General features: G+C 52.5%; 1 protein-coding gene across 3 annotated transcripts in view; it reads right to left on the bottom strand.

Moving 5' to 3' along the window:
- Mdfi (MyoD family inhibitor) overlaps window positions 1-7,853 on the bottom strand; it is an 18,755-nt gene extending 10,902 nt beyond the window's left edge. Inside the window, exons 1-3 of one of the 3 annotated variants that reach the window (XM_021149723.1) lie at window positions 6,380-6,426; window positions 6,079-6,165; window positions 3,772-3,876 (exon numbers count right to left, since the gene is read on the bottom strand). In XM_021149723.1, the coding sequence (XP_021005382.1) occupies window positions 3,772-3,844 (73 nt within the window). In that variant the 5' untranslated portion in view covers window positions 3,845-3,876; window positions 6,079-6,165; window positions 6,380-6,426. Of the gene's footprint in view, window positions 1-3,771; window positions 3,877-6,078; window positions 6,166-6,379; window positions 6,427-7,474 lie in introns of those variants that run through there. The other 2 variants (XM_021149721.1, XM_021149722.1) reach the window with 2 other exon arrangements.
- Between the last annotated feature and the right edge of the window lie 3,311 nt (window positions 7,854-11,164).

The raw sequence follows: 11,164 nt of genomic DNA on the forward strand, positions 1-11,164 counted from the left end.
AAAAAAAAAAAAGAAAAAAGGAAAAGCTTAACCTTATTTTTAATTCTATGTATGCGTGTGTACGTGGACACACATGTAGGTTTGTACACATGAGCACCAGTGCCCACAAAGACCAGAAGAGGGCATCGGCTCCCCTGGAGTTGGAGTACCAGCGGGTTGTAGGCTACCCGATGTGGATGCTGGCAACTGAACTTTGGTCCTCTGCAAAAGCATCACGTGTTCCTAACTGCTGAGCCATCTCTTATCCCTCCCTACCCCCAATGCCTTCGGCAGATACGGTCTCACTCTGTAGCCCAGGCTGGTCTTGAACACAATAGGCAACCCTCCCTCGGCCTCCTGAGTGCTGGGAGTCCAAGCCCGAACCATCACCACACCGGTTTGTTACAGAGTTGGAGTTACCTTGTGTGGAATGGAGGCATGGATACCCAGCTCTCAGAGCAAGATGCATAGCAAAGAGGCCATTTGCCAGCAGTCACCCACTTACCCATCTAGCCTTGCCTTCTCCCCTCCAGCACCACTTATTAGCGTCTAAAAGATGCCTAACCTAATCAAGCACCGGGTGTACCAGCATGAGGAAAACCAGGCCACCACCAAGGGAGTTGCCTGTCCCGGTGCAAGTGGCTCTCATATACACTGAGAGCAAGAACTACAGCAAGCTAGCTAGGCACGGTCATGGTGGCTCACATTCGTAATCTCAGCTCTTGAGAGGCTCAGGTAGGAGCTTTGCCCATGAATTCCAGGTCAGCTTGGGTCACAGAATGAGACACTCTCAAAAGCAAAACAAACAACAAATGAGTGTCTGTTGGCTGCTGGGGGTGATGGGGGCAGAGCTGTAGGCCTAGCACCCAGGAGGCTATGAGAGTTGGAGGTCTAGACTGAGCTACTATGTAGCAAGACCCATCTCAAAATAAAATAAATCCCAGCAGGGATACTTACAAGGTTTGAGAGGAAGAGGGTTGGGAATGTATCTTAGCTTACTTGTTATAATGTTACTTGTTAGAATGTTAGCATTTAAGGATATCAGTGGGGTACAGTATCACTTACCTATAATCACAGCATTTGGGAGGTGAGGCAAAGAGGATCAGAGTTAAATGCCAGCCTTGGCTACATAGCAAGTTCAAGGCCAGTCTGGGCCTCATAAGACTAAGTCTTTAAAAAAATGTTAAAAAAAAAAGGTCCCCCATGTGTGTAGGTGTGTGTATATGTAAGTTTGTATATATGTAGTTGTGTGTATATGATGTAAGTTGTATATATGTAGTTGTGTGTGCATGTAGATGTGTGTATGTATATGTAAGGATGTGTGTGTAGGGGTATGTGTGTGTGCATATAGGTGACTGTATATGTAGGGGTGTATGTGTGCACATATAGGTGTCTGTGTCCGTGTATTCAGGTGTGTGTGGGTATGTGTGTGTAGGGGTGTGTGTATGTCGGTGTATGTGTGTGTGTATACAGGGGTGTGTATGCATATGTGTGCATATATACATGCCAGGAGGTACTCTAGAGAATGCAAAATCCACTGAGCATAGTTATATCCTTAAGAATTCTGGAATTTGGTTTATTTAAAGAAAACAATGCACATAGAAAACTTATAAGCATGTGTTTTCATTTTATCCTAAGTGTGGGATGCGGGGCTGCTATGGACTGTCCACAGCAACCCAAGATTTACCTCATGCTTTAGCAGAAGCATGCTTTTGCCAGCCGTAGAAAATTTCTGTGATCGTGTAACACTTAGAATTGTGGGAACTTTTCTGAGGGTTCATAAACGCAAGGACCCTACGAGGTATTATCAGTGGTTGTTGGTTTTTTAGGGAGGTTGGTTGGGGGGGTTGTTAGCTGTGGTCAAAGAAGAAACAAAAGAGATCAGATTCAGGGAATTTTTCCTAATTCCTCTCTCCCCTCTATCCTTGTTTCTCTCCTATCTAGTGTCAGGGGGTGAAACTGGGGCGAGGGCGGGGGGTGGGGTGGGAGGGGGAAGGGTGGGAAAAAGAAGAGCCCACAAAGTAGCAGAGACCAACTACAACTGAATCTTAGACAAGCACTGGGTTCCAAGCCTGAGAAGAGGAACCAAGACCCCAGAGCCTCCAGTTTGATGGGCTTGAGGAAGCCTGTGCCACTCGGAGCTACTGAGGATGGGGGTCTGGAACGGAAGCCGGCCACCGAAAGCCCTTGGCTTCCCAGGTTTCTTGTTGAAGTCAGAGTGTACAGTACTGATAGAGTCAAGATTCCTGCTCTTTTGGTTCCTAGAGTTTGAGGAGGGGGGGGGAGGGGAAGGGGGAGAGGGAGGAAGAGGAAGGTTTAAGCAGATGGGAGCTCCCCTCTCTGTCTCATTCATTCAAGTGTCTCTCCTAACCATAATCACCTACATGGCTGGTGACCTTGAGCCTGGCAGGAACACAAAAGTTCTAGAGAGATCAGACCATAGCCCGAGGAAGCTGACAATGTAGGAAATTGGACTTTCTAAGACCAAGTGCAGTGGTTGAACCTAGACACAGAGGGGCAGACCTGAAGCTAGGAAGGTCACGGTTGCAGGCAGAAGAGGGGAGCGAAGCACGTGCTCAGAGTCAGGCCCACAGTACTGGAAGGAAAAGGCAGAGTCAGGAAGACCCATTTGCTCTGCAGACGCTAGCTACCCTATGGACCTGAATTCCCAAGTCAAGGGCTGGGAACAGCACTTCTGGGATAAGTGAGCCACAGGTGGGCGGAGGACTTGCAGATCAAGAGGCTAAAGAGCCCAGTTTCCCTTCGATGGCCAAAAGCCTTCCCTGTCTGGCCATGGAGAAGAGAGTATCTCTGAGGGACTCTCCTGAGGAGTGAGTGTAAGGGGGGGTGAGGGAAAGGCGTAGTTGGCAAAGGCCACAAGGGAACAAACACTGTAGGGGCATGCACAAAGGACCCACTGGGCAGAGAGGGACTGATGTCTGCAGTTGGAGTCCTAGCAGGTGCCATCTGGTCACACAGTGACCTCAAACATGCCAGTGTCCTACACCCCTGGTGAAATCCAGGCAGGATTCACTCAGACACATACTCATACTCATACTCATACACGGGCTGAGGTTCCAGTCTGCACGTCAGAGCTTTAGAAAGGAGTGGAAGTTACATATTTAAATCTACACACTGCACAGGAAAGTCGGGGAGACTCAGAGCAGTGGCAGGGATCTGGTGGATGCCCTCGGTCCGTTATCCATCAGATTGGGGGTGGGGGTGGTTCCTGGCCAGGAAGAAAGGGGAGAAACTCTTCCAGGTGGGATGGGTTCACTTCAAGCCTGGCCAGTTCCTGTCCTGAGACTCCAAGTCTATACCCCAGCACTGTCATTATGGATAGTAGTAGACCTGGGTTCCCTTCCCTTTGGGCTATGACCATCTCTCTAGAGAGAAGATCCGGACTTCTGGCCAGAGAGTGATGTCTGGAACCCCACATTTCACACTCTGTCTGACCAGACATTCAAAGCCTCTGGTCACACATCTTCAGTGATTGTACAAAGGTCTTGTGTTCCAGGCAGACTAGCTTATCCACACCCTTGGGCTATCACAGCAGCTTCTGGCCAAACTCCCTCTGTACATAAAATTCCTCATGACCACGCTGCCACCATTCTTCCTGGTCTAGCCACAACATCATGTCTTTCTCCAGAAAGCTTCCCTGACCCCTGCGACATCAGTCCTTTGTCCAAACAGCCATGTTATACCCACAACTTGGCAATGAAGCACTCGCTGCCTTCTGCAGACCAGGCCCTTGTCCGTCCATCCCCTTCCCTCTTGGCGGTCAGGATTGACCTCTGCACCTCTGTGACTGAGTGTTAGTTCTCAGAATACCCCAGATAAGGGAAAGGAGAAAGAGGGGCCACATCAAGGGCTAGGGGTGGCATCTGGCTTTGAACCCTAAAGAGACAGGAGAAGGTAGACTCTTCTGATGTCCATGTCACAAGTGTGGATTCACTAGTCACAGACCCAGGCTACTGAGTGGAGGACTGGAGAGGGTCTGAGCTGCCACTTGGGCTCAATCCAGTTGTTTTAGGTCCAAAGGCTTCAATTTCCAGGAAATTAAGTTTAGACCCATAGGTAGAAATGTAACTTTCCAGTGCTGGGCAGAAATCTTGCGGGTTAGGGAGCCAGGCTCTTGGGGTTGTCAGGAAAGGGTGAGTGAGGTAGAGGCCAGTGCGGGAGTCAGAGTCTCAGTGCTTGGCCACCTGTCCTAACCAGAGCTGCCCCGAGTCCTCTTGTGCCCTGTCTGTATCTTGGATGCCTGAGAGAGAAGGCCATGTCACTCCCTGGCTATTGAGCCAGCAGCTTTTGCTCTAGAGGACAGTGTCATGGCCAACTGTTCTGTGGGCACACAGGGAGCAAGGGGGATTCTGGTCTCCAAAGTCAGGCAGGCGTCTGTGGGGTTTTGGCTGAGTCTCCTGCGGTTTGGGCTTCCTGGGTAGCAGGCAGAACAGAACAGGACAAGTGTTGTAAAAGCTGCATTGTCTGGCCCAGTTCAGGCTGGGGAGGGGGCTTGCTGGAACTCTGGGGGCCTCAAATTACAGCCCAGGACTAAGCCTTCCCAGCAGCTCCCCCTGGACTCGGCAGCCTGTCCTGGGCACACTCTGCTCCCCTCCCTTGCCACTGGGTGGAGGGCAGGTCAGATGAGGGAGGGGATCTTGGAAGGAGACATTATGGGAGAGCGGGAGAACACAGAGACAAACGAGTAAGGGAAGCAAACAAGCATGGAAACGTGGGGGTGGGGGAGAGGGAGGCAGAGAGAGAGAGAGAGGGCCTCCCAACCCCCTGCTCTGCACTGTCCTTCCAAGCTAAAGGAGCCTGATCCTTAGAGGAGGGTATCCCTAGAATTCTAAGTCTTGAATCAAGACTCTACAGGCTCTACCAGAACAGGGTCTTAGGGCTGGTGAAGTCAGAACACAGACACATTAGACTCCACTGGCCAGGCATCACTCAGTTTTGGGAGACTTTCCACCTCTACAGTTGGGAGAGGCCAGGCCAGGTAGACAAGCAGCCAAGACCATCCCCCAAACAGACAGACAAATTTGGGTGGTGGAGGCTCAGGGTAGGGGTGAGATTTGGGGATGGAGACCCAGGCCTAGAGCAGGAGAAAGAACGTGTCCAAGGCCATGATGGGAGTTTGAGGTCCAGGATGGGCTTGGGTTTTCATTACTGACAGTGTTGGGGAAAGGAGAAGTTGGTTTTGGTGGGAGGAAGGCAGGGCCTCCAACTGAGCCCAAATAGGGGCTTAAGTCAGGAAATCTGGGCCTACACTTCTGCACCCTGGCCACTCTGACTCGGAACAAATCTGGATGTCCATATGAGCCTCTAGAAAACTCTAGACTGTGAGGGCTGGAAGGCTAAATTGGCAGAGGTGCCCCCAGGGAACCGCACTCTCTTCCTTAGTCTGTAGGCTCCTGGGGCAATCAGGGTAGTTTAGCCTCTGAGGTGGGGGAAGGGTCATTTTACTATGTTGTAGATTGTGTGTGTGTGTGTGTGTGTGTGTGTGCCCGCGCGCATGCCAGTGTGTGTCCCATATAGGGTAGGGTAGGGACTGACCGGAGGGAACTTCAGCTAGCAAGAAGGAGGGAAGGGGCCAGGTTCCTAACCACTAGTTGCTGAGACAAAAGTTTTCAAAGAGCGCTCCAGCAACTTTCTGCTTAGTTTGGGGGAAGGGAAGAAGAGAGACTCAGACACCGCCCCCCCTCCCTGCCACACACCCCGCCTAAGGCCCTCATAAATATTTACACACTGGGCAGAAATGGTTCGGCCACAAATCCCAATATTATGGGCAGACATCACGGAGTGTGTGTGTGTGTGTGTGTGTGTGTGTGTGTGTGTGTGTAGCTGGGGCTAGGGGGAGTTGGAGCCAACTCTGCACAGCCATGGCCGCCTGCTCCGGGCCCTGCCTCCTCACCCTAGCCCTCTACTCCCCTCTTATGCCCTTGGACCTGGTCCCCAATACTGAGACTTCCCATCCCCACCCCCACCCAAGCTCCTGGGAGCCATCCGCCTGTATGTCTCCAAGAGGACTAACAACCCCACCCCCAAAACTCTCAGCCTCCACACCACTCTGGTCTAACCTTCGATTCCCGCTCCTACCTGGGTCCAGGGCAGCGCTGGGGACTCCATGAGGCGCGTCGCAGCGAGAAGGGCACTGACCGCTCACCTGGGACATCGGCCTGGGACCTGGAGAAAACAGCGCTCAGCGGGCGGGGCAGGCCTCCCTCGCGTGTGCGTGGGGAAACGGAGTGGGTGCCCTAGCGCATACTCGTGCAAGCTGCGCGCTGCTGGCCTAGGCAGGTCACCTCGTGGACCCCGCCATGCGACACCTGGGTGTCGCCCGCGCCCCCTCCCCGCTCACTCGCTCTTGGCTCCCATTCCAGCGCCAACTCGCACCCACCGATCGCCCCTTCCTTCTTCCTTCTCTCGCTCCAGCCCCCTCGCTCCTCCCCTCTTCCCTGGCCCACCCCGTCCCCGCCCCCTCCTCGCTGTCTCAGCCCCCCTCAGGCGTCCCCTCCCCCGTGCGGGACTCGCTGCTGCCAGGGCAGGACACGTCTGTCCGCGGGGCGTCCGAGGCCTGAGCCCCCACAGGAAGCCAGCTCGTCTGGTTTCCTCCCCTCGCTCAGAGCCAGGATCTCCAGTCTCCCCAGATCTCCGCCTACCCAGGGCCGGGAGAACCTCGCGGCTTGCACAAGGGGCCGCATGTTTTCCTTCGGTCTTAAACTTTGTAAAAGTTTCCAGAATATCAAAAGAAAGAAGTCACAATCATCCTGGGACAATGGTCTGAATAGTAGTAGCCCTCAAATCGCGTTGTCCCGAAGATCAGAGCAATCTAGTTCTTTTGGTGCCCTTTGTTCAAGTCCTGGATTTCCATTTAGGAGCTGGGTGTCTGGAGTTTGGGGCTCAGTCCGTCAGAAACTGGCTCTCCGGGAAGCTGGGCTGGTGTTGCACCAGCCTCCTGGTCCCATAGCAGCCAAAAACATCCCCAAGGCCTGCCATCCCCACCAGTGCCAGTTGGACACGGGAATTCGTTTTAGACGGACTGCCCATCCCCTCTTTGGGCGCCAGGCTGTCACTCCCAACTTTCTCACACGAGGGTGAGTGTAGAAGGGATTGAGGAGAAGCCAGTCTGTTGATCCGGCTTGGTATGGTAAGCTCTGGCTGTGCGGAGGAACTGTCACCAAAAGCGGGGGGTGGGGGGGGCGGGGGGGGGCTCGGAGACCCTCAGAGTGACCCCAGGAGCTTGTAGGCAGCCAGGTGGGGCTTGGCAGGTCCGTGGAGGTGATTCTCAGGTGGGAAGTCCCTCTGGGACTCACACTGGACCTGAGCTGCCTCCAAGCCCAGCGGCGTCTGGGTCCACACCACCAGAGCTAATTAGGGAGGCGGCGGCGCCAGGACACCTCCTCTCAGCCCGCGTTACAACCGAGAGGAAAGCTGGGACGCCAAGGATGGAGCTCCCCCTCGGTCGCCTCCCGTCCTCGAAGTCACTACTTACAGCTCTTGTAGGTCTTCTGGGCGCCGTCGGGGCCGGGACCCGCGTGGCCCCCACGGCGCCCGCAGCTCTCTCACCGCCCTCGGCCACGTTCCGGGGATAGGCAGGGGTGGCTGCGCTGGAGGGAAAGCAGGACGGGAGGGAGTCCCGCCTTGGACGTCTAGATGCTCGCTGCGGGAGACTTGGCGCCCCAGAGCCTCGGAGGTCAGGCTGCTGTCTGGGGGCGTCGCAGAGTTTGGGAGCACTCCTCCTTCCTGGTAGCGGCTGAGTCACTGCGACGCGCCCGCGGGAGGGTTTGGCGGCTGCTGCATTCTTCCCGGCTTACCTGAGCCGGTAGGCCAGGCCTCACCTGCCTTCAAAAGCAGCTCCCCAGACTCTCCTTAGCTTCAGCGCCCCGCCTTTTAAGTTTTTCTGTTTTTTTTTTGTTGTTGTTGTTTTGTTTTTTGTTTTTTCTTTTTTCTGGGACTAACGCAATCCTCGAGCCTCTTTGTTTCTAGGTGGTCCAGGAGGATGTCAAAGCGCCCCACCCCCACCCCGTCAGAAGTCTACCTTTACATCTGTGTGCAGAAACACCTTTACCTCATGCACGCTAGTCACACAGATGTGCCCCCTTTGAGGACACAGCAATCAGAAGAACTAGACAACAGCATTTGAGGGCTGTTACTAATTAGTATTATGCTACTGTACCAAGTATCACAAGGGTACTTGTGGTGCGGGAACTTCCTGTTGTTGGGACAGCATGCAGTCCAGTGTGGCCACAAAGTTCTCTGTGATGACCTGCTACTCCTACTTCCCAAGCGCTCTGATTACTGGGCACCACGTCCGCTTTGAGGGGTTCTAGAGATGAGGTTTCCTGTATGCTGGGCCAGCACTCTTCCCACTGAGCCATCTCCCCACCATGAGCTTTTTGGTATGGTACCTAGTATTTGAAAAAGAAAAAAAAAAAGCATTTTGGTAAGGAGGGATCAAGGTGACACAGAATCTTGTTGTGTCAACGAGCTGGCCTGAGCCTCCTGACCCTCTGGCCACAGCACCCTAGATGCTGGGATTGCAGGTGAACACCACTATGCCTTGCTTCATCAAGTTGTTTCTTATCATTATATTATTTTTGAGACAGGGTCTCACAATGTTGCCATGGCTGGCCTGGAACACACTATGTAGATCAGGCTAGCCTCAAACACTTGCTTTGCCTCCCAAGGGCTAGGAGGTGTATATCCCTAGGCCCCACTATTGCTAGTACTGTTAATTCTTAGAGTATCATATAAAATAATGAGTTTCATCATATGTCATTCTTCCGACTCGTTCCCCTCCCCCGCTGCCATCTCCTTTGCCCCCTTTAGCTGGTTGCCTCTTTATTACATTTATTCTGAGACCCTTGCTTTTCTTCTCTAGCTCCCTTCACATCTTTTTTTCTCCCCTTTCCTGGAGTTTCATCACATGCATATGCATATCTGTAGATACATACACATACACAGCTGTACCCAAATGCGTCATCTTAAATCAAGGCTCCACTGCGGAGAGAAGATGTGCAGTGTTTGTCTTTCTGAGCCTGCCTTGTTCTGCTTAACGTAGTTTCCAGTTTCAGCCAACCCCCCCCCCCCGCAAACGTCACAGTTCCATGTTCCTCCAGGGCTGCATAGAATCCTACGGTATGTGTGAGCCGTATGTGTGAGCCACATTTTCGAAATCCATTTATCTGTCGGACGAGCATCAAGGGTGGTTGCTTCCTCTATGACCAGCACAGCAGTAAACACGGAGAGCGAGTGCCTCTGTGGTCCTTCAGGTGCATTCCAGGAAGGGTATAGCTGGGGTTAGATGCCATCAGAAGCTTGCGTTCAGTGTGTTGAGGAGCCTCCACGTGGCCTTCTATCTGGTGCAGCTACACATTCCCACTGGCAGTGAATAAGGGCACCTAGCCTGCATTAGTGGCTTCCCCCGAGCCCCTTGATGACAGCCATTCTGACTGAAGTGAGATAAACAGGGTTGAATGCCCTTTTGATGTCTGCACCTGAGCCAAACTGTCCACCTAGTCTTGCCCTGGTACTGTCTCCTCCTAAGGGACTTGGCCAGGCTGCCTAAGATACACTTCATGTGGCGTTGCTACCCAGACACAGCCCCTTCCTTCCTTCCTGCCTTCCTTCCTCCCTCCCTCCCTCCCTTCCTCCCTCCCTCCCTCCCTCCCTCCCCCCTTTTATTTTCCAAGACAGTGCTTCTCTGTGTAGCTCTGGCTATCCTGGAACTCACTCTGTAGACTAGGCTAGCTTAAAACTCACTGCCATCCCCCTGTCTCTGCTATCCCAGTGCTAGGATTAAAGGTGTGTGTCACCACCACCCAGCTTTCTTGAAACCAACTGTTAAGTACAGAGGAAAATTCAGCCTCAGGACCTGGCACCATGCCTGGACATGTTCCCCAACATCTGGGCAACTCCTTTTTCCTATGTAGACCAGGCTGGCCTTCAACTCACAGAAATCCATCTGCCTCTGCCTCCCAAGTGCTGGGATTAAGGACTTTTGGCACCTGCCTGGTTTTTCTTATATTTTTTTCATGCTTGTACATGGTATGAATACATATGTGTGGGTGCATAGACATGTATTGTTGTGCATCCCATGGTTGCTGAGACCTAAGATTGATGCAGGCTTTCCTCTTTCATGCTACTCATTGAGCAAAGATCTCTTCTCCATCATACCTACGGCTCGCAGATATGGCTAGTCTTGCTAGCCAGCTTGTGCCAGGGCTCCCTGGACTCTTCCTTCTGAGACTGAAGCCCAGGGCAGGCCTCTGTGCCCCAACCAGCATTTACATGGGAGCCAAACTCCCATTCTCACACATTAACTGCTACCATCTGCCCAGCCTGTATTTCTAGAAAGAAATATAGCAATATTTCTTTTTTTTAAAAAAAGATTCCTTTTTGTTGTTTTTAATTACAAGTATGTGTATTTGTCTATGTGCATGAGTACACACACACACACACACACACACACACACACACACACACGGGCACATTCTTGGGGAGTGTCTTAGTTAGGATTTCATTGCTGTGAAGAGACACCATGACCAAGGCAACTCTGATAAAGGACAACTTTAATTGGGGCTGGCTTACAGGTTCAGAGAGGTTCAGTCCATTATCATCATGGTGGGAACATGGCAGCATCTGGGCAGGCACGGTGCTGAAGAAGGAGCTGAGAGTTTTATAACTTGATCTGAAGGCAGCCAGGAGAGACTCTGTCTTCCAAACTGGGTGGAACTTAAGCACAGGACCTGAAAGCCCACCCCCATACTTCCTCCAACGAGGCCACCCCTCCTAACAGTAGCACTTCCCATGGGCCAAGCATATTCAAACCACCATAGGGAGGCTGTAGACTGGAGCCCCCCTGGAGCTGCAGTTTCAAGCAGCTGTGATCTGCAGGATGTGGGTGCTGGGATCTGAACTCGGGTCCTCTAGAAGAGTCCCCTTTCCACTCTGTATTTCCTCTGCTACGGTGCAGTGAAAGCTCACCAAGAAGAGAAGGGGCTTCATACAAGTCACATGGGAACAGAGACTCCTAGTCCCGTGTTCTGCTATCTCCCTTCCAGAGCCCTCTAAATAACCAAGATGACAAGAAGCCACTGCACAGGCTCTGCAGCCCCAAGGCCCTCCTGAGCAGAACAAGCCCTTCCCCTCCAGTCTTTCTCAGTGGACTCACACAAAGTCA

Source organism: Mus caroli, chromosome 17, assembly GCF_900094665.2.
Source record: "Mus caroli chromosome 17, CAROLI_EIJ_v1.1, whole genome shotgun sequence".
In the NCBI taxonomy this organism is placed as follows: domain Eukaryota; kingdom Metazoa; phylum Chordata; class Mammalia; order Rodentia; family Muridae; genus Mus; species Mus caroli.